General features: G+C 45.7%; 2 protein-coding genes and 1 long non-coding RNA gene across 3 annotated transcripts in view; 2 read left to right on the forward strand and 1 right to left on the reverse strand.

The window, feature by feature from the left end:
• Positions 1-7,171, forward strand: part of LOC111826739 — a 23,144-nt gene extending 15,973 nt beyond the window's left edge. Inside the window, exon 2 of the long non-coding RNA XR_002830119.1 lies at positions 5,782-7,171. This is a non-coding gene — a long non-coding RNA (uncharacterized LOC111826739). The remainder of the gene's footprint in view (positions 1-5,781) is intronic.
• Positions 3,321-12,415, reverse strand: RUNDC1 (RUN domain containing 1). The gene is given in 6 exon segments (XM_006092324.3): positions 3,321-5,415; positions 5,810-5,929; positions 6,337-6,535; positions 7,742-7,900; positions 11,857-12,022; positions 12,024-12,415. Coding segments are annotated over 6 exon segments (1,839 nt in total). The 5' UTR covers positions 12,353-12,415; the 3' UTR covers positions 3,321-4,549.
• A 382-nt stretch (positions 12,416-12,797) lies between these two features.
• The window catches only part of LOC102422794 (alanyl-tRNA editing protein Aarsd1), a 13,669-nt gene continuing 3,275 nt past the window's right edge, over positions 12,798-23,191 (forward strand). The window contains 15 exon segments of the mRNA XM_023756970.1: positions 12,798-12,940; positions 13,310-13,423; positions 13,530-13,596; positions 13,700-13,798; positions 15,224-15,313; positions 16,150-16,203; positions 19,061-19,192; positions 19,293-19,452; positions 21,148-21,205; positions 21,653-21,809; positions 21,913-22,029; positions 22,258-22,388; positions 22,585-22,651; positions 22,847-22,939; positions 22,998-23,041. Coding sequence (XP_023612738.1) covers positions 12,933-12,940; positions 13,310-13,423; positions 13,530-13,596; positions 13,700-13,798; positions 15,224-15,313; positions 16,150-16,203; positions 19,061-19,192; positions 19,293-19,452; positions 21,148-21,205; positions 21,653-21,809; positions 21,913-22,029; positions 22,258-22,388; positions 22,585-22,651; positions 22,847-22,939; positions 22,998-23,041 — 1,391 coding nt within the window. The 5' untranslated portion in view covers positions 12,798-12,932.

Raw genomic sequence — 23,191 nt, forward strand, 5'->3', positions numbered from 1 at the left:
CTTTGCTAAATCACGTTAACCTATTTACGGATATTACCTCATTTGATCCTATAACAACACTAGGAGATAGGTATTATCTCCATTCTACAGTTGAAGAAACTGTATCTTAGAGAAATTAAGTAATTTGCCCCAAGTCCACAGCTAGTAAGTGGTGGAGCTGGGACACAGACTCAAGCAGTCCTTCTGTTTACCCTGTCACTGTACCGAGCACCGACTCTGCTAGGCAGTTTAGGTAAGTCCACAGCCTTTTTAATGCTCACAACTCTGCATCTTGGCTATTTTCTTCCCATGTAGACATGAGGAAACTGAGATTCAGAGAGGATGTTACCTGAGATGGGATGCAAATTTAGGTTTGAACTCAGGTCTAGCTGGCTCTCAAATGGAATTATTTTCCATCACTCATTGGAAGTTTTTTAAAAATATATTTTTCTTGACTTCAGAGAAAAAGGGAGAGGGATCATTCATCGGCTGCCACCTGCATGCCCTCTATGGGGGATCGAGCCTGCAACCCTGGCATGTTCCCTGACCAGGTATTGGTGTGTGACCTCCTGGTTCATAGGTCGATGCTCAACTGCTGAGCCACATCCAGCAATGCTAGGTTTTTAGATGTTTCTTTAGGTGTCTTCCAAGTTCAAAAGAAAGATAAATCATCTTACAGTTATTGCTCATCTGAACATTGAAAAATCTATAGGATTGGTCGTGGGCAAGATGTTGGACAAATCAGGGTTTCATCAATTTTTTATTGTTCTCCAGGAACTAATTTTTCCCTGCAGGCATTAGGACCCCATTCCAATCGTTTATCCCCCTAATTATGTACTTAAATTTATATTCAACTAAAATACTTTCTACTTTAACTTGGAATATGACATTTTAGAGTTGGAGGGACCTCAGAGATCTACTCTGGCCTCTAAAAGATGACAATTCTACAGCAGCAAAGTTCACAGAGCAAGGTCTCCCCATTTTCAATCCAGTGATCTTCCCACTATAATACATTTCCTTATCCATTTTTACTTCCATGGTCTTCTCCCAACCTCATCTGCTTCTGCCTCTTCTGCTGTTGCTCCCTTGGAAAATAGAAACCAAACCCTAACATTTTATAATTGCCTGGACTCATCTCACAAACACTCTCCCAAATTAGTAACTAAACCCTGTGAATTTTGCCTTATGACATTTTAAGTATTTTTTTTCTATCCTTTTCCACCTGCTCCCTAAATGATCCAGCCTCAGTTCTTTTTCTTCTCCAGTCCTTCTTCAAACTTTTGTGTGGCTCAGAATTGCTTGGGGTGCTTATTAAAGATGCATCTCCAACTCAAAATTCAGGTCTGGAGTGGAGCCCTATGATGTATAGATCTTGAGAAATTTCTCTAAACACAACTCTCAAGTCTACCACTTGTCTGCTTGAAATACTTTGTTGGCTCTTTGTACCTAAGTTTGAACTCTCACTCCTTTCCTTCAACATAAGTTCCTGACTCCTTCATATACTTCGTGTACCACTGGAGTTCCATCCAGCTCCACTACTCAAAAGTCCAACCTCTTCTGATCCCTGGGTCTTTACTCAGGCTGTTCCTCATGTCTTTATTCTTCTCAGTAGCCAAGCAAAATCCTACCCATCCTTCAAGGACACTTCCAGGCAGCATTAATCTCTTCCTTCTCTGTTCCTTGTTCCTTCAAGAATCCAATCTAAACTTACCTTTATTATAGAACATATCTTAGTTGGTTTGGGTCAGTGGTTCTCAAAGTGCGGTCCTCATACCAGTAGCAGCAACAAAACCTGAGAACTTGTCAGAAATGCAAAGAGCATGCTTTATTTATTTATAAATCCTCACCCGAGGGTATTTTTCCATTGATTTTTTGAGAGAGAGGGAAAGACAGAAATATAGATTTGAGAGAAACACATCAATTGGTCACCTCCTGCATGTGCCCCAACCAGGGCCCGGGCCAGGGAGGAGCCAGCAACTGAGGTACGTGCCCTTGACCAGAATGAAACCCAGGACCCTCAGTCTGCAGGCTGACACTCTATCCACTGAGACAAACTGGCTAGGGCTGAGTTTTTTTGTTTAAACATCTTTCCTCAGCATTTAGCCTGGCCCAGGCAGTTGGTAGGTACTCAATAATGAATAAATACAGAGCACCTTAGAAATCTTTGCAACAGACCTTGCACTTTCATTGGATACATACCCATGGCTCTTTTTCATTCTATACTTTAGACCAGGCTGACTGTTCCTCCTCTCCTCCCTTGTCCTGACTGCCTCACTCCAAGCCAGAACTGTCCTCAGTTATAATGCAGATGATATCAGAGACTAGATTATCTGACTGCTGGAAGGCTGATGGGATTATCTGTCTCTACACATCTTTGTTACATGAACTCAGCAGAGCAATGGCTATCTGCCCATCTCCCTGCAGCCTAGTCCTCTGGCAGCTGAAATTTCTGGCAGGTATATGGAAAATACCTTCTCTTCCCTGAAGTGATGGTAGAGGGGGATAGAAAAAGGAAAGAGGAACAAAAGATCTAGAAGCCACAAGATCCGAGGTAACATGATAAGGGTACAGACTATAGGATATGGATTCAGGCAACTCCAGTTCAAATCACAGCTCTTTCATTGTGTAAACCTAGACAACCTTCCTGCAGTTTAGTTTCCTCAGCTATAAAATGGGAATAATACTGTCCTACCTTACAAATAGTGAGAATTAAATTAGGACAACACAGCCTGGCCTGTGTGGCCCAGTGGTTGAGCATCCACCCATGAACCAAGAGGTCACTGGATCGATTCCCAGTCAGGGCACATGCCCGGGTTGCAGGCTAGATTCTCAGTAGGGAACATGCAGGAGGCAACTGATTAATGATTCTTTCTCATCACTGATGTTTCTCTCTAAAATTTAAAAAATTAGGATTAACACAAACAAAAATGCTTCCCATGATGCTACACAAAACCTTAATGCAAATTAGTTTTTGAGGATTAGAAAAAGATAATACTGGCGTAATACAGGGCTATGCCACATGACTACAGCAGTTATTACCCACCCTAAATAATATCCAGACAAATAGGTTTAGAAGTGCCAATTCCAAAAGTGGCAGGTGTGGTGACATCTGCTGTGGGGGTGGGACTGCTGGCCTGGGTGAGATGGGATGATAAAGCCAAGGGCACTTTTTAGTGAATTTACTTACAGAGACGAAAACTACCACCAAAGCTGTGCTGATCCAGGGCAGAGGTTAGAGAAGAGGCAGAAAGGCCAGGAACCAGACACAGCTTGAGGAAATGGTCTGGATCAGATAATGCCCAGATGGACTTACAAATCAAAGCCAAGGGGCTCTGAGGTCCTTACAGAGAATCTACACAAAATACTAGATTTTATTAGCAACCACAGATATATCATTTTCCACAACATCATACATTTATTCTGCTTCACACAGGAGAACTAATTCTAATGAATTCTCAACAATACATCTTAAATAACATGTTGCTGGAAAAATTAAGTTAAAATGCACTATGTAATAGTGCAGACATAAAGTGCAGCTGCCAATTTAATACATGAAACAATGCTGAATCAGTAGTGTTGGGAACTCATTTGGTTTTCTAGAAAGTGATACAATTTGCCCATCTTTGGTCAGTCCTGGAGTAGTATGCAGGCTGAATGACATAGAAACTAAACAGGCTAAAATATTGAGGACCAAACTGGGCTGCTCTAGAGTCAGTTTTACAATGAAGTGTTCAACAGCAATCTGCCATATTTCCCACCCCCGCTGTAGTACTTATCACATGATCAGACCTCCTCCACCATCCAGCCTCCAAGACAAGGGAATCACAGCCCAGAAGTTGCTGCTGGTCACTGATGTGTTTTCCTATCCACACTTGATTCAGTGGCAAGGGCTCTCTTGAGAAGTATACTTCTAACACGTCTACTTCTCAGAACACTGTCAGCATGTCCTTGGGAGGTTGCCAGAGGACATGGAACCAGTCAATGGTTGTCATTCTTTATAAACAGTCCTCTCCAAAACAAAACAAAAATATTGTCTGTGCTGTGTGAAGAGGACCACCTTGTCCGGAACAGACTTCAATTCTTAAAGGGATCATATTAAAATTAACTTGTGGTTAACTCCCTTAGAAATGCTATTCTCAGATTATTCCCATTCCTAGTTTGGAGGCAGCTATGGAATATACACAACCTCCCCTGAACCTTGGCTCCCAACTTAACCAATACGAATCTCAAGTCTAATTCTTTCAGGACTAACAACTCACTCATAATGCCACTCACTGTCATAAAGAGAATAGTTAGAGAAACTTGGATTTCCTAAAATTTATACCTGGCATGAGTGTTGGTGCATTAACCATGTGCCATGACTAATTTCTTTTCCATAGGCTCAAACGTATGTGCCACAGGTACACTGTGGTTACACACCAGGGAAGAACCTTTAAATAAAACTGACTTTGCAGTCATTTGGCTAGGGGAAACATCTTTAACCCTTCCTCCTACTCTCTGTTCCTATCTTAGAAGCCTAACCACCTATCTTTACTGAAAAATGTGCTGGGGTAGGGCTAGTGCACTATCATCAAAAGGCATCTTTGATGTTCTTGAGCTGGCGCACAGCCAGGTCGACAGGGAGGCTGAACTTGAGGCTGCTGAGGCGACTGAGCAGGTTGAGGGCACTCTCAAAGCCTGTGTGCGCCATGTAGCTCCAGGGCTGGTAGTGGCGCTCGATGAGTGATGCCGACTTGCAGATAAGGTTCACCCAGGACACGAGACGCTGCTCATTCAGTGCCATGCACACCAAGGCCTTCAACTCTGAGTCTGCACTGCGCTTAAAAGGGTCATGCTCTGTCAGCACCATATGGATGGCTGTCAGTAGACTCTGTTTGGGAGTCATAGCAGTGCCTCCCATAACAGGCAGGGCAAAGGACTGGGAGAGCTTCCGGGCTGGGGATTCCACGTAAGCACGGCCATTCTTAGCATGGTAGTACTTTACAAAGAGCTCCCAGGGATGCATGGCCTCGGGGGCCGAGGAGAAGGCCGGCAGCAAACAAGCAATGGGGGCCATGACGAGGCTCATCCCTGGTGAGGAGGCATACAGTCCATGGGCCAGCAGGTCCCTCATGGCCACTGTCAGCTCCTTTCGCACAGCTGTAGTCAGCTCGTCCTTGCCCCCCTGACAGAGGTCCTGGAGGTTGGCAGAGGTGATGACGTGGCCGTAAGGCTGTTGCCTTAAGGCTAGCTGCTTCACTCTGTCTACTGACACCTCCAGCCTCTTCAGTAAGGGAGAGTAGTCCCTGTCAGCCTGGCCTGTTGGCCACAGGGTTTGTGGGATGTGGCCTGTGGCACAACCAAACTGGCTAACAGCGAAGATCTGGAGCACTGCCAGTGCTCGCCGCATCAGGTGCAGCCCCGTCTCCCGGACTTTCTTCACATCTTCCGCCTTTGCTGTTTAGAAAACACAATACTCATCAGTTAGGGCCATAAGAGCACAGAAGTACATTCAATAAGTCACAAGTTGAGATAAAGTATTGCTTTGGAGCTATATATAGGTCCCACATGAAGCTAAGAGCCACCCAAGGATGTCACTGGACTTCCCTTTCTTTGGGTTAGTAACAGCTATATTGAAATATAATTCACATACCATACAAGTCATCTATTTAAAGGATACAATTCAGTGGTTTTTTAGTATATTCAGAGATCTGTGTATCCATCATCCCCAAAATATACCTTGTACCATTAGCATTTCCCATTACCCTTCTTCCCAACCTCCCAAGCCCTTAGCAACTACTGATCTATTTTCTGTCTCTATAGATTTGCCTAATCTGGGAGCTGTACTTACGTTTGCTGTTTCTTGGAGGCAGTTTGCTGCTGCCAGTTCTGGTGGAGCCGTTCCCTGTCTTCCCACTGGCCTTGCACTCACAGTGTCCATTATCTGTCTGCAATGGGTTTCCCACTTCATCTATAATCAGAAGTTAAAAAGAGAAGATACTTCTTTAGCCCCTTGATGGCAGATTTTCAAAGGAAGAATATTTACTAGTGCCTACTACATGACAAGACTTACAAATAAATCTTATTTAATTGTATAAAACAGTGACTGGTCTGTAGTTGTTGGCTCAAAAAATATTTGCTGAGTGAAGAAAGCATGAATCATTTTATGGGTGAAGAGAGTGGGACTAGAGAGGTTAGGAACCTGCTCAAGGACATGAGCCAGTAAATGGCAGAGTGAGATTTTAGCTATCTGGTTACTCACCATGCTAGCTCCCGTAGTAAGTGGTCAAACCCCTTAAAGAGTACACCAAGACTGGCACCTTTAGGTATCATTACTTACAATATATAAATTATCACATCTGTCCACCCCCCTCTGACCTTGGATGAAGTTGATAAACATCTCAAGATCTCGGATCTGAGTTTTCAGCTGCTCAACCAACTGTTCTTTCACTCGGGCTGGATTTACAATCTGAGCCACAGCTGCATCGACACGTTGCCGAAGCTCTTCAGTAGACAGTGAACTGATGTCCTCATTCAGATTCATGTCCAGTTTCTTTATTAATTCATCTATGATCACCTATCAAGACCACAAGCAATGAGCACACCCTTTGGAATTTTCAGGGAGAAGGTTAGGAAGAAAGAAAATCTTTACTGGCATACCTCCTACCCTTAAATAGAAATCAAAGACACAAAGAACTATCAAATTCATGAGAGAAATGATGTAATTGCTTATTAGGTAAGGATAGACCTTTTTTCTCTGGGAGTAACAAGAACCTTTGGTTCCTGTCCGACAGAAATGGCTCTTCTAACTACAAATGTTCTACCGGACTAGGCAACTTTCACTCAGGTGACTAACAGCATGAATAATCCAAAGTGGCCGATGATCCAAAAATCTTCATACTTAGCTTCCCCCAAGGTCTCCAAGAGAATAAATACTGGTTTCTCTTAGTTTCTAGTCCTTCTCATCCCTTCTTGTTCTACTCTAAGTAACTAAAGAAAAATCTTTACAAAACATGAAGGTATATTATAGCCAAAATATCCTACTAACAATATTAGGAACAATGAAATCTTGGTAATGCAACTGCAGCCCAGGCAGAGAAATAGCCACGTCAAAAGGAGAGACAAACATGTAGGGGAGGCTGTAGCTGTATTTCTACTAGCTGATTTACCTGTCTACCCAAAAGTTGTTTAAATAAATACAGCATTAAAGTCAGTCTGGATTCCTGATATATTTATCAACTGATTGTGGGGGAAAAAGCTAGTTTACATAGTATGATGTGCCCAAATAGAACTATTTTAATGATCAAACGAAAGAATTACTGCCCTAACCGGTTTGGCTCAGTGGATAGAGCGTCGGCCTGCGGACTGAAAGGTCCCAGGTTCGATTCCGGTCAAGGGCATGTACCTTGGTTGCGGGCACATCCCCAGTAGGAGGTGTGCAGGAGGCAGCTGATAGAAGTTTCTCTCTCATCGATGTTTCTAATTCTCTATCCCGCTCCCTTCCTCTCTGTAAAAAATCAATAAAATATATTAAAAAAGAAAGTATTACTATTATTATTAATAATAATCAACAAAAAGGTAGAACTCAATCATCATATTATAAAACTTTGGAACTCGTGTTTCCATGTGTGAATAAAGACTGTAATAGTAAAATTTCCCTTTGATTTAGGCCAGCAAAGGGATTCTCAGTAAGACCCAGGACAAGCAAGCTAGGAGAGAATGAATGCTGGAAAGAATAAACACTGGAAGGAACAGTGTTTAGGTAGTGGTGACCTCTACTTACCCGCTGTCTTTCCAGGACCACAGACTGTGGTAGGGAATCATAATTGCCCTCTTGATAGGCAAATGTTTCCAGATCATCTAGTTGGGTTTTGAGCTGCAGTATCAGTTCCTTCTGCTTCTCCCTTTGGGTTTCCAGACGTTCTCGTTTCTCCTGCTCACTCTAAGATGAGAAAATACTTAGGTTTATTTCATAGGAAAAGGAAAATTCAGGGCACATCAAGAATCCTCTCAAGCCAATAATGACTAGCAAAATATAAGACATTTCCAAATAATCCAGATGAAATACAGAATTTGTAAGATGGGCTCAAAAATAAGAATAATTATTTCATACAGGGAAATTTATTAAATGTGTTTTCTTTAGGAAAATATTTGTCTCTCATTGGAAATAGGATAAGAATACAATGGGGCCTTTTGTTAAGATTGCTTTTTAAAATTTTTTATTTTATTTTATTGTTTACAGAGAGGAAGGGAGAAACATAGAGAGAGAAACATCTATCAGCTGCCTCTTGCACACCCCCTACTGGGGATGTGCCCGCAACCAAGGTACATGCCCTTGACCAGAATCGAACCCAGGACCCTTCAGTCCACAGGCCGACGCTCTATCCACTGAGCCAAACCGCCTATGGCAAGATTGCTTTCCCCGCCCACCCCCTTAAAGGTCTAGTTAGGAGTGAGATAACTTATATCAGCCAAGACAGCCTCCCAGGAATTAGCCATGCCATCTTCCATAGCTAATTACCACAGAACAACTCCTGACTATTTTCTGAAGAGAATCTGGAGGTAAGGGTGTAGAGAAAGGCTTTATAACTCATAACCAGTTTTTTTTTTAAGATTCAAAGTCCATTCAATGTTTTACAGACATCTACAAAATCAAAAGAAAGAATAAATGCAGATATGGGGCAATAAAAAATCCAAAGCCAAGTAATGGGGGTGGGAAGGTAATAGTGGTTTTTTTTTTTTTTAATGTCTGGTAAGCTTCCCTGAGCAGTGATTCCCTTTCCCACTGTTGGCCACCAGGTGCTTTCCACATTTAAATGATTATAATCCCTTCAGGGTGGCAATGTCTTGCCAGTGTATACTCAAACACTGTTTTTTCCATGCCTTTCTTGAGTATCAAAACAAAGCAAACTCAGCACATTATGCAGGCATAAGGCTGCATTTCAAACTAGAAGTCTATAGGATATTAAATTTAACCTTAAAATGGTACTTAACAAGCCCTCCAGAAGTAAGGTATGAGAGAGGACAAATGAAAAACAAGATAACTTTTTGTTCAAATTATTTAAAAAGCAATGCTCTTGCTTTACCTTTATTCAACATGAAAGCAAGCCTTTTCTCAGGATACTCCCCCTGCAATCCTTTCTGAGTGGGGTAGTGTTCTTAGAATCCTTTTTCTCTTCCTGTCTTAGTGCGGGCCTAGCGGTCCGCTAAAAGAAGGTTTCCTCGATTTTCCCAGGCAGAACCGATCATTCCTTCCACTGTATTTTGTACACACTCTACTCTAGCTCATGTCACATTATAATTATTTGTTTAGGATTCTGTCTCCCCCAGTCTATGAGCTCCTTACAGGCAAGGGCCATGGCTTTGTACCCTCAAGGCTTAGCACAGGGTAAACTCTCAATACACATTTGTTTTTTATTACTGAATCACATACAGAATGGCATATTCCAAACACAACAGTCCCCTCCTATCTGCAGTTTTGCCTTTTGTGATTTCAGTTACCTGCAGTTAACCAAGGTCCAAAAGTATTAATTAGAAAATTCCAGAAATAAGCAATTCAAAAGTTTTAAACTGTGTACTCTTCTGAGTAGCATTAGGAAATCCTGAGCCTGAATCTTCCCCTTGTCCAGAGTATCTAGGTATCCATGCTGTATCGACCACCCACCCATCAGTCACTTAGTAATCGTTTGGGTTATTTGGACTGTTGCGGTATTACAGTGCTTGTATTCAGGTAATCCTTACTTTACTTACTACAGGCCCAAAGTCATTCACAAAACTGTTATTACAGTATATTGTCATAACTGTTCTATTTCATTAGTTATTGTTGTTAATCTCTTATTGTGCCTAATTGATAAATTAAACCTTATCATAGGTATGTATATATAGGAAAAAACATAATATGTATGTTCAGTACTATCCGAGGTATCAGGCATCCACTAGGGGTCTTCAAACATATTTCCCTTGGATAAGCAGGGACTACTGTAATGAACTCTGACCAGAAGTCTAACCAGCTCAAGGAACACGACTAGGTAAACTTTGTGTTTTCACTGTACCCCAACTTTATGAAAACAAGGAAGAAAGAAACCAGCTATAAATCCTGACTCTGTTTTCATGAGAATGTTGAACTTTGCCATAATAGTTCTAGTACGTTATTTATTGGAATGTGAGCAAACAAGTTTAATAGAACAATGAGCTCTGGTGCAAGGCAGGAAATAAAAGAAATAATTTCCAGTGTGAAGTGAGATAAAATATTGGTTTAAAAAAACCAGGAACTGATAAGAAGTAAATCATTTGGTTCACACATATCCCCCACTACCTGTTCTTGTATCAATATATGCACACAAGATCACAGCTGCTTATTAGGTATTTCTGAACACTACATTTTTTTTTCAAAGTTGTTCTCTGTTTCTGAAAGTGAAAATGAACAACCAAAAGAGCAAATCCACAGAGAACCTTCGGTGCTCCTCACACCTGAACAGGGCCTGCCCACAGTAATCCGTTCTATCCTTTCTATTCCTTAAGAGTCTGGCAATTTGACGTGGCTGCTCCTTGTTTGTGCAAGGAGCTGTGGGTATTTGGAGAGAAGGGTGGAACAGTAAACACAAGATTGCATTGGAAACATTTCAGATGAAAGTAAGTCAGTATCTGTTACTGGTAAGTCTTCTTGGTTAAAACCAATTTAAGTGGGAAGAAAGCACATGTCGGTTGTAGCTTTAAGAATAAAAAGGTGGTAGCCCTAACCGGTTTGGCTCAGTGGGTAGAGCGTCGGCCTGCGGACTGAAGGGTCCCGGGTTTGATTTCGGTCAAGGGCATGTACCTTGGTTGCGGTTTCTCTCTCATCGATGTTTCTAACTTTCTATCCCTCTCACTTCCTCTCTGTAAAAAAATCGATAAAATATATTTTTAAAAAAAGAATAAAAAGGTGGTAGCCCTAGCTGGTTTGGCTCAGTGGGTAGAGCATTGGCCTGCGGATTGAAGGGTCCGGGTTCCATTCCCGCCCAGGGCACCTGCCCGTGTGGTGGCCTCGATCCCCAGTAGGGGGCGTGCAGGAGGCAGCCATTCAATGATTCTCTCATCATTGATGTTTCTATCGCTCGCTCTCTCCCTTCCTCTCTGAAATCAATAAAAAATATATATATATTTAAATGTGGAGAAAAGACAGTGAGTCTCCTCAACACCTATCTACAAGTGCGCATTTCCAGGGATTGAAAGACTGTAAGGGAATGTTCCCTTGGTGCGGTATACACACTCTCCCAACTTCTCGAGGTGGCTAACTGACTGAATCTTGTCAGTTACCAGTGGAACCTCATTTCGAATATCTAGTTATCAAGCAGGATGGGGAAGGAGGTTTAAAATACCAGCATTAGAAAATGGATGTAATCAGGAGTTGTGTTCCTTTTAATGACTAAGATACCCTGTTGTTCACCAAAGCGCTCAGACAAGAGTCTAAAGATGAAAGAGTCTCTAGGTTCCAGGAAAACACGGGCAGAGAGAGGAGATCTAATTATCCACGATTTCCAATCCACTTGCTCTTCACCAGCCAATCTCCCCAATCCCCAGGGTCGGGGCACTCTATCAGCAAAGGTGCCAGGTGTTTGCTAAGGTGACTGCAAGGTGAGCGGAAGCAGCGCTGCCTTGGTTGGTTGATCGGTGGCCCTCTCAATCCTCTCTTCGCCCTTCACGTCATCACACCTTCGGGGACACCTCTCACCACGGGTCCCCAGGCCTTTTTGTCCTCCTGTCCACACGCCTGTTTCAAGCTTCCTGTCTCGGACGCGCGTACTCACCTAGCCAGGTCGGCTGCTCACCACCGCTACCTCCATCCTCGTCGGGATCGCCACCCACCCACTCCCTCCCTCCTATGCCCATACCCCTCGGGGCCCGGCCCCCGCTGCTCACCTGGTCCTCGCCCCGCAACCGTGGCCGGTCCCCCGGCAGCCCGTCGCTCTCGTCGCAGGCGGGGTCCCCGGGCTCCCCGTAACCCAGGACGTGAGGGCAGCCGCGGAAGGCGAAGTCCTCGAGCTCGCGCAGGAGGCGCTGCTGCTCGGCCGGCGCCCCGCGCACACCTGCGCAAGCGGAACCGCACCTGCGCGAAGTGCGAGGACAGCGCGAGCAGCGCCGAGTCCAGCCGCCGACGCTCGGCCCGCAGCCGCCGCAGTGTCCGGCCCGGAGAGTCGGGCGGGGAGCCCGGGGCCGCGCCGGGGTCCTCGGCAGCCGCCTCTTCCGAGAACGCAGTCGCCCCAGGCCCGGCCTCGGCCACCGCCCCCACCGGGGCCCAGCGCACCGCCTCGCACGGCGGCAGGGACTCCTCCTCTTCCTCCTCTTCGTCCTTCGCCTTTGGTCCCACGGCCGCCACCACCGTTACCGGCTCTGCAGCTACTTCGACAGCCGCCATCTTCCCGGAAAAGCCGCCACACGTCAGAGGCACTCCCTTGTTGCCATGGCTACGACGCACGGGCTGGGAAACGCGGCGGGCGGGTGGGCGGGGCTTAGACGTCACGGAGTTGGTTGCGGAGGGCGGGCCTTCCCCGGGGATTTCGTTTGGACCAATAATTTTTTTAAATTGAGCGCCTTTTGTGAATCTGGCGCTGAATGTACTAAGCGTCGGAGAAGCAGGTGCGTGGAGCCGCGGACGAGTCACTCCGTGTGTGTATCTAGTGTCGTGTAGCCCTTGCCCCGGTCCCAGAGGGTGGGTCGTCTCTGCCTAAATGTGTGCTTTTCTGGAGACATGCAGTGCTGCAGAGGCTGCAGGGGCCAGGCTTTCCCACTGTCCCCGGACGTGCAGGGCTGCAGGGGCCAGGCTTTCCCACTGTCCCCGGAGTGCGGCTCCCTGGTAAGGTCGCGGCTCTCCTGCCTCTGCAACCTTCCGCCGACCATATAAGGAGAGGCAGCTGCCGGGGGCGTCACTCACCAGGATCTAAAGATAGTGACCCCGGACTCGGATTCCCAACGCCACTGGGCTGCGGGGGGCCGCCATGGCACGGTGAGTGTTTCCGGCCACCCTTTCCCCTTTAGATTTCTTGTCCCACATGTTCTGGGCGCTGCAGGTTCTGCGAGGTCCCATGGGAACCCCAGGCCCCAGGTCTCTGTAACTTTGGGGTGGTGAGGGGCAGTGCCATCTCCATGGCCTCCATAACTCCTTACCTTTCACTCTCACACTTTTGATTCTCCCCAGATTCACCCTCACCCATTTCCATCACTCCTATCCCACCTCCTCCTGTCTCTTGTATCTCCATGTTGACAGGGCGGTAGCATAAAATATCCCTGTATTTCCCCCTTCTCCCATCTTTCCCAAATGCTCTCAGTCTTCCCTCTCCCATCCCTGTGAAGCCCCACCTCAACTCCTCTTCAGGCAGCATGCCCGGACCCTGTGGTATGACAGGCCCAGGTACGTGTTCATGGAGTTTTGTGTTGAGGACAGCACCGATGTCCACGTGCTCCTAGAAGACCACCGCATTGTGTTCAGGTAATGGCCTCCCATTGGTTGAGTCTGGCTTCCTGGGAACCTTTCCTTTCTCTTAGTGCCCCCACACTCAGCCTCCCACATCTCTTCTGCTGCATTGTCTCCTCAGCTGCAAGAATGCGGATGGAGTGGAGTTGTACAATGAGATTGAGTTCTATGCCAAGGTGAACTCCAAGGTAAGGATGGGGTGGGACAGTCAGGTTTGGGTGGGAAGGCTGCCTGGGGAATGGGAGATTCATTCCCTTAAGACTCTTAAGCATGAGGCTCTCTATGCGGCAGGACTCCCAGGATAAGCGCTCTTGCCGCTCCATTACTTGCTTTGTGAGGAAATGGAAGGAGAAAGTGGCCTGGCCCCGGCTCACCAAGGAGGATATCAAGGTAGGGAGTGGCCTGCTCTCTCTCCTGTGCTCTCTGTCTATGTACCAAATTAGCTCTGGGAATCACCCTTGCCTCCTTCCCCACCAACATCCAGTCACTCACCAGATCCTGCCTATTTGACTACCTGGATAGGATTGAATCCATTATTTCATATCTACCTAATTCAGGCTTCATCCATCACTGGGTGAGGTCTGTTGTGTATTTTCAGCCCCACCCCCAATCTGTCTAAAGCATCCCTCCCATTATGATCTGTCTGAAACACATATTTGAGCCCTGGTGAGTGTGAATGTTGTCCTATGCACCAAAGGGTGGCAGGTTCGATTTCCTGTCAGGACACATGCCCGAGTTTTGGGCTTGATCCCCCATAGGGGGCATGCAGGAGGCAGCCAATCAATCTCCCTCTCTCTCTCTCCCTAAAATCAATAAAGACATATAAAAAAATAAACACATTTGACCTTGTCACTCCCCTACTTAAGATCCTCCAGTAGATTCTTTCTCCTAAAGGTTGCAATTTGACTGCTTGCTGGTCGGATCTGGCTCTCAAATTTATTTGAGCAGCCTTCACAATGTTAAAAATTATTTCCATTGCCTACCGATATTTAGAAGTTTTGATTAGTTGCTGACATATAAAAATATGGCGAATTCACCCACAAATCCAGATTATTAGCTTCTCTCAAAAAATGGTGATTTTGGCCACACTGGTCTAAAATTCCCAACTGCCTAGAGTTGGAGCTTTTTTTCCTTTTTAATTTTTTTATTGACTTTAGAGAGAGGAAAGGAGAAGGGAGAGAGAGATAGAAACACCAATGATGAGAGAGATCATTGATTGGCTGCCCCCTACTGGGAACCGAGCCTGCAACCCAGGCATGTGCCCTGACTGGGGATTGAACCATGACCTCCTGGTTCATAGGTCGATGCTCAACCACTGAGCCACACCAGCTGGGCCTCACTTGCTTCTTGATGGCTGGGACTATGTATTAAACATTTCTATAATCCCAGTGCCAGTCTCAGAGTCTGACCCATAGTATCTGTTCAATAACTATCTGCTAAATGAATTAGTAAATAACTTTTTTTCTCTAAGTGTGGGAACTTGGGACATGGGCCTTGAAGGGTTGTCCCTGTCTTCCTTGGTTGATTCTATGATACTTTATGACATAGTCATATTTCCAGATGTGTTATCTTCCCAGTTAATTTGCTCTTGGAGGGCAGAATTTCTATGCTTTTCCATACCCTAAACATTGTGTTTAAAAGGCTCTTGGTAAGTCTTTATGGATTATGTGGCTATTTGGAGATGGGGTTAAAGGGGGCTGTTGGGAAGACTGCTCCCATTGACCTTCCCCAAGCATGCTCCCATGCACACACCACACTTTTCTATGCACTTCTGCTGCCCTCTCAGCCTGTGACTCTCCGTGCTTCCTCTTTCAGCCAGTGTGGTTGTCTGTGGACTTTGATAACTGGAGAGACTGGGAAGGGGATGAAGAGGTGGAGCTGGCTCAGGTGGAACATTACGCAGAGGTAATGTCATTTTCTGCTCATCTTGATCATTCTCTGAGTCTCTGTCTGGAGAATTGTCATCAGGGCTAAGCAGAGATATATGAGCTCCTTAGGCCGGCCGCTGATTGGTGCTGATATTCTTTATGTATTTTGTGCAGTGTTTAGTAGGGATGGGAAAAATGAATATTCTATTCATAGAGTAGAGCCTGTGATCTGAAGAAGTTTGGTAGAACCTTTTCCTACTTTTCTGTAATTTTTGTTCATGTGTGTGTGCGTGTGTGTGTGTGTGTGTGTGTGTGTTTTCTTGAACTAGATAACCTCTTGGGAAGCTCAAACTAAGCAGTATAAAATTCAAATTTAAAAAATCACTATTTTTACCCTGGTGAGTGTTTCTAAATGGTCAGAGCATTGGCCCAAGCACGAAGGGTCGAGGGTTTGATTCCTGGGTTGCAGGTTGGGGCAATTGTGGTTGGGGCGAGTGCATGTGGGGGCAACCAGTCGATTTCTCCCTCCCTTCCTCCTCCTTTCACTGAAAAGTGATGGAAAAAATATGCTCAGGTGAGGATTAGAAAAAAAATCACTATTTCCCAATAAATTATTTGGTTTCAGAATTTCAGTACTAGTTATTCAAGTTGCAAAAACACTAGCAGACCCTGACCTGGATTAGTAAGGAGAGTGCTCTGTGTGTTTTTAAATTTCTTATTAAAAAGGGGCTTGATGTACTTTTCTCTAATTCATTCCACTGATGTGTTAGGGGCTTTAAACATAGGGCCGTTGTCTGGCTGGACCATTCTCCTGTGGCCCATTAGTATGCAGGTTGCTCTTCTCTCTTGTGACTACTTTTCTTTTCCCTCTAGCTTTTGCAGAAGGTCAGCACCAAGAGACCTCCCCCTGCCATGGACGATCTGGATGTAAGTAAAGCCTGCCCTCAACCCTTTAGTTTCCGTTTTGCTCTTAAAAATAAGATACAATACTAGAAAGCGCCTGTCTCAGCCCCTAGCACATAGCAGTTCTCAGTGCATGTTAGCCAAATTTGATTTTTTTTTTTTAGCCAAATTTGAATTTGACAAAGAAGAGTGAATGTTCTTCTCCAGGCTTAAGAAAACCCCAGTAAGCCCTAGCCGGTTTGGCTCGGTGGAAAGAGCGTCAGCCTGCAGACCGAAGGGTCCCAGGTTCGATTCCGGTCTAGGGCACATGCCTGGGTTGTGGGCTTGGTCCAACCTGCAGGAGGCAGCCAATCAATGATTCCCTCTCATCATTGATGTTTCTATCTCTCTCTTCCTCTCCCTTCCTCTCTGAAATCAATAAAAAAAAATATATATATATAAAAAAAGAAAACCCCAGGAAGTGCTCTCCTTCTTGGGAGCATTCCCACACCTTTCTCATCCCCTTCTTCTCCCCAGGCATGTTACCTTACTTTTCTTTCTCTTAAGCTTCAAGGGCTCTTCTTGGCCTCTGTAACTTTTTTTCTTAAACCTCTGTGGCTTTCTAAATAAACTTTTGCTTATAAGAAAACGAAAAAACACCAAACCCAGCAAGACCCTCTTCACTTGCATCTCTCCCTCTGCTTCTCCATCCTAGAGCAGTTCTGGCCCTGTTGACTATATTTACAGTTGTAAGGAGCAGTAGCATTAATTGAAATTCTGAAACTAAATGATACATGACACCGTGCTGTTTATTCAGTACTGGTGGTTTATTTTCCAAAGTTTAAATCCTTCCATATGAGCCTCCCAAGAAGTTGTGTGACTCAGAAAATCACAAAAGAAAACTTGGAGAGCAGAAGGGAGTGAGCAGTGTTTGTGAACACAAATGTTCACTCTTTCCTTATTCTACAGGTAACGTTTGTCTTTTTCTTTTTTTCTAGGATGATTCTGACAGTGCCGACGCAACAAGTAGTTAACTTCTGCACGGTAGACCTGTGGAGGAAGCTGTGGCTGCCTTCCAGTCCTTCTGACAAGCTAGGGCCTGGGCCTTTGTCCAGCTGTTTGGCTGAGCACCAAGGTCCTCTGGGATCTCAGATCTTTCCTCGAAGCTCTTAATTAAGTGTCCTCCTTCATGCTTTATTTCTTTTCCCTAGACACTTGACTATGGCTGCTACATCAGATGGCAGAATAGCAGAGGAGTAGACTGGTGGGACTGCTGACTTCCTACCAACCAGCTATATTCTCTATGTTTGGGCCACTCATCAGGGCTCTCGAGTATGTGTGTATGTGGTAGAGCAAAATCCAAAGAAGTAGCATATAGATTATAATAAATCTTTAGGAACTGGTCTATATCTCTCCTGCTTGTACTTTTTCCTCCTGGAGGCAAACCTCTTCTCCCCCTATAGTTACTCTTTAGGGGAGGGGTGGGTGTCAGAGAGCCTGGCCCTCATCGCTGAGGTTGAAAGAAGAAATCTGTTGGGAGCAGGTTGTAACCAAGCTGGGGGACTTCCCCATGCACAGATCTATGCTCTGATTTCTCAGAGCAGAAACCAGCCTTTCACCATAGGGGTAATATTGCCACTCCTAGAATCAGCCAGAAACCCACCTCAGCTTTCTGCACACTCCAGAAGTCTCTTTATACTTTTAAAGCTGACATTAATTCTTAAACTAAAAAAAACCCCCAAACAATTGCTAATACAAAGTTATATTTGTATTATGTTTTACAATTTACTATTATCTCATTAAATAATTATATATTTTCTTCATAGGTCATCAATCAGGTAACAATAAGTGGCAAAGTTGTGACTTGAATTTGTATAGCATGTCCCTTTATCCACAGTTCTGAAAACCAACAACAAAAAAATTGACACCAAAACTCATCTGACAACAAAACATGACCTAAAATGATGTGAGGCTGTTTATAGTGTTTATTGCATTTAGTATATTTATTTCTCAGCATAAATATGAATGATTTGATTACAAGATGTTGCTCTTGAGTTCCAAATGGAACGCGTTAGGTAACAACACATAGAGTAGGCTCTCCATTACTGCCTAAAATCTGAGAAATCCTAAATTCTGAAACATCTGGAGCCTTCAGGTTTTTTATTAGCTGATTTGAAAGAGCAGAAAGAAAGTTAACTAATTTTTAAGCGGTTAAAGTTTCAAGGCACTGTCCAGCACGAGTCACATGTACTTGAAATATGGCTGCTCCGAACTGAGATGGGAGTGTAAAATACACACCAGGTTTTGAAACTTTTATACGGGAAAAACTCACTTATTTTTACATACCTATTACATGATGAAAGTATGGATATGTTGATTTAAATAAAATATTAACACATGCGGCTTGCATTATTTCTATTGGGCACGCTGCCGTGCCTCCAAGCCCGCACCATCCCCACCTCTACACATCCCGGGAGCCCAACCGGCTACACTAAGTGCCTCGATAAGTTCAGGACAGTTTTGTCCTCTGGTCCTTTACAAAGTCAAAGCAGCTGCTAACCAACCCAGAACGTCTGCAAATCGCGTTTTCAACAAATTTGTCCCAACCACATCCCATTCCTCGCTTTCTCGCTTCTGCGCAGAGACGCGTCCGCACTGAGGATTGTCCCGCGCGGGCCTCCGTCCGCCCCAGGCTCTCCAGCGCGCGCGGGTCCGGCATCCCGGGGACAGGGCGGCGATGGCGTTCCGGTGTCAGCGGGACAGCTACGCCCGGGAGGTGCGGTGCGGCCGCCGGGCGAGGGCCCCGATGCTGCCGAGCAGAGGGGGCGCTGCGGGAAGAGGGCGCGGTGTGGAGGGAGAGCCGAGCTAGATTCAGTTTATTCGTTCGTCCCTCTCTGTTCAGTTCACCACCACCGTGGTCTCCTGCCGGCCCGCGGAGCTGCAGACCGAAGGAAGCAAAGGCCACAAGGACGTGCTGAGCGGTTTCCAAGTGGTGCTGGAAGACACGCTGCTTTTCCCCGAGGGCGGGGGGCAGGTACCCGAAGCCCCGCATTCCTTGCTGCCGGGGTCTCTGTGTCCAGGAGTTGGGGTGAGCCCTGCCTCCCACTGCTGCTGATCGGCATTTCTTTCCCCAGCCTGATGACCGTGGCACGATCAATGGCATCTCTGTGCTGAGAGTGACCCGCCGGGGGGCCGAGGCTGACCATTTCACACAGACACCCTTGGCGCCTGGGACTGAGGTCCACGTCCAGGTGGACTGGGAGCGGAGGTTTGACCACATGCAGCAGCATTCAGGTAGGTGGGGCGGGATCGGGCCCTGTGGGAGGGGCAGTTGCTCTGTATGGGATGCCACGATGATTGAGATACGGTTTGGGTTCTCTAGGAGTTAGCCTTTTGGAAAAGTCAGACGTATGCAGAAGCAGCTCCGATTGAGGCAGGTTATGATAGGTGTTATAAAAGCAATATGAGCAACTAAAAGTATTAGAATATGGTCCTAGCCGGGAGGTCCAATTGGTAGAGCATGGCCCCAACACACATACTAACTAGAACCAGCTAATGAATGCATAAATAAGTGGAACAACAAATCAATGTGGTTTTTTTTTTCCCTCTGTCTATCTTTCCCCCTTCCTCTTTCTCAAATCAACCAATACAAATTAAAGTATTAGAATAACTGTTGGATTTTCCCTTATTGGTATCTTTATCTGGATGTGTCATAAACTTCTTAAACTCAGAACATCTAGAATGGTATTTAAAAGTTATCCATTCGAGAAAAAAAAGGAATAAACAAAAAAAACAACAGCAATGAATAAAAGTCACCCATTCCAGCCTTGGCTGGTCTGGCTCAGTTGGTTGAGTGTTGTCAGTGCCATGAAAGGTCACGAGTTAGATTCCCAGTCAGGGTACATGTCCAGGTTGTGGGCTTGGTTTCTGGTCGGGGTGTGTTGTGTGCGGGAGGCAACTGATTGCTGTTTCTCTCTCTCTCCCCCTCTCCTTTCCTCTCTCTCTAAAATCAATAAAAACATTTTTTTTAAGTCACCCATTTTCCCACACTTGGTCTTCCATTAGCGTTCTCTATATTCAGTGCATGGCATCAGCAGCCACCTAGTTTTTCGAAATCCTGGAAGTTAGTACAGACACTCTTTGGGGATAGCCAGTCAATCACTAAGTCCTGTCGGTTTATTTTCTAAATACTTCTCTATTTCCTCCCACTGTCAGTGTGATCATCTTAGGCCCAGCTCTCCTTGTCTTTCCCCAGACCTCTATAATAGCTTCCTGGCTAGTCTCTCCACATACAGTCTTGCTTCTTGCAGCCTATTCTTCGAAGAGCAGCCAGAATAATCTTTTAAAAATTAAGATCTGATCATGTCTCTCTCCTGCTTAACGCTCTTCAAAAGCTTCCTGTTGCTCACGATAGAGCTATACTTACCATGGCCCCCAAGCCCTACCTGAGCTGGTGCTTGTCTGCTGCTCCAGCCTCAGCTGGTCTCCCTCCCTCTTGCTCCCAGCATTCTGGCCATGCTGGCCTTCCTCTCGATTCCTTGAACACATCCTGCTTCTTTCCTCCTTCAAGGTCTTTGGCTGTCTATTCCCATTGCCTTCACAGTTAATTCCTTCTATTCCTCCTCCTCCTCCTGTCATCAGTCAGAGATAATGCTGTATCTCTAGCATCAAGCCCTGTGCCTTGCATGTGGTAGGTACTTGATAAATATTTGTTGAGTGAATGTGCCACATTAGAGCTTCAGTTCAAATCCTGCCTCTGATAAGCTACATTACTTTGGCAAGTTAATTGACATTTCCAGGCCTCAGTTTCCTTATTTGTGAAATGGCATCGTAAAGCCTCTTGCAGAATTCTTGTGAGGATATTCAATAAAGTATCTCAATATTACCCAGTGCCCAACAGGTCTTCATCAAGGAAACTTTCTATGATGATGTGGGAGTATGTGGCTGTCTGGGCTTCTCATTCTTCTATCTCTCATTCTCTCTTATCAGGGCAGCATCTCATCACAGCGGTTGCTGATCATCTGTTTGGGCTGAAGACAACGTCATGGTGAGGAGGAGGCATAAGACTAACGGCAGAGCATGACTTCTGACTCCCAGCTCCTTTCTCAGTATTGGGTCAGGGGGTAGGAGGCTAAAAGAAAGAGCAGTGTTCAAAATCTGCTGTGTTCTCCTGGTCCCCTTGAGGGTGGGGGGTGGATGACCTTGTGTTTCGTAGGGAAAACAATAGGATGAGCGGAGAGATATCTGCCTTTGCTTAGGAAAGAACATAGAATTTTGAGCCTAAAGACCTACGTAGTGTGGATCTATGTGACCATGGTCACATTCGTTACTACCCCTCAGCTGTAAGATGGAAATGACAATCCCTACCTTGCAGGATTTTTGTGAGGATTAAATAAGATAATTTATGTGGACATTCTTTGTAAACTGTGAACTTTCTTATGTTGTTACTGTTGTCATTATCAGCATCCTGTGGCTCCTCTACTTCTTCTGACAGGGAGTTAGGGCGACTCCGGAGTGTGATTGAGCTGGATAGCCCCTCTGTGACTGTAGAGCAAGTAGCTGCCATTGAGCAGAACGTCAATGAGAAAATCAGAGACCGGCTGCCGGTGAATGTGCGAGAACTGAGCCTAGATGATCCTGAGGTGGAGCAGGTGAGGGGAGAGCCAGTAGGGTGGCTTCTGTAGAATGGCCCTCTGGGGGCTCCTCATCAAAATTCAGACAGCCCTTCTCCCTCCTCCCTCCTCTGTGTTGTAGGTGAGGGGCCGGGGTTTGCCAGATGACCATGCTGGGCCCATTCGAGTTGTTACCATCAAGAATGTTGATTCCAACATGTGCTGTGGGACCCATGTGAGCAATCTTAGTGACCTTCAGGTAGGTGAGGAGGGGCTTCTGAATGGTTAGGAAAGAGAGTGTCAGGAGTGTGGGATCACAACAGGGTTGGGAGGGGTAGAGGGGGACAATTGGGGAGTCCTGAGCAAAATTACTCTTTTATTGCTTCCCAACTGAGGGGGAGGTCTAGGTGTCTCCTACCCTTGTGTCCAGCACCCACTGTGTTTTCTGTGTGTGTGTGTGTGTGTGTTACCTCCTTTCCTCATGTAGGTCATTAAAATTCTGGGCACTGAGAAGGGGAAAAAGAACAAAACCAACCTGGTATTTCTGGCTGGGAACCGCGTGCTGAAGTGGATGGAGAGAAGTTATGGAACTGAAAAAGCATTGACCACTCTGCTTAAGTATGCCCCCTTCTGTTGTCTCCTGTTTCTCAGGACCTGGACACCCGGGCTTAGCTTTCCTACTTGTAAGGCAGGCAGAATAATCTGTCTCTGGGCGGTAAGATGTGATCATAGATGACAAAGTGCAGTGGACGAACGCCCAACACCAAACGCAGTGGGGAAGCTGGGCAGCTCTCCACGGGCCTTTCACTTGCAGGTGTGGAGCAGAGGATCACGTGGAAGCCGTGAAAAAGCTGCAGAACGCCACCAAGCTCCTGCAGAAGGTGGTTATTCCCTGGCGGGTAGAGAGCACGTGGGCTCTGCCTGGAATAGGTCCCGGGACTTGGCCCCTCCGCCCAACCAGATGTGTTAGAGGGAGCGTTTGTCAGAGGGGAGAGTGGGGAGAATGAAGTGGAGGGAAGGCGGTGCTGTCTTGTTATCCTTCCTACCTGTCTACTTAGTTCTGGCATCCATTTCAGAACAACCTGAATCTGCTGAGAGACCTGGCTGTGCACATTGCCCACAGCCTCAGGAACAGCCCAGAATGGGGGACGTGTGGTGACGTTACACAGGTGAGAGACAAGGCAGGGGGCGTGAGGCTTTAGGGCTCAGCCTCTCCCCTGTATGCAGTGCATAGTGGGTGGCGGGCCACTCACTGGTATTCTCAAGGCTGGGTAGACCCTAAGAAATGTGTTACCTACCAGATTTCTTGGGTTGATATAAGCATCTTTCTTTTTTAATCCTCACCTGAGGATATTTTTTCCATTGCATTTTAGAGAGAGCGAAAGGTTGGGAGGGAGGAGAGATAGAGATGAGAGAGAGAC

This window comes from Myotis lucifugus, unplaced genomic scaffold (genome assembly GCF_000147115.1).
Source record: "Myotis lucifugus unplaced genomic scaffold, Myoluc2.0 scaffold_100, whole genome shotgun sequence".
NCBI lineage: Eukaryota > Metazoa > Chordata > Mammalia > Chiroptera > Vespertilionidae > Myotis > Myotis lucifugus.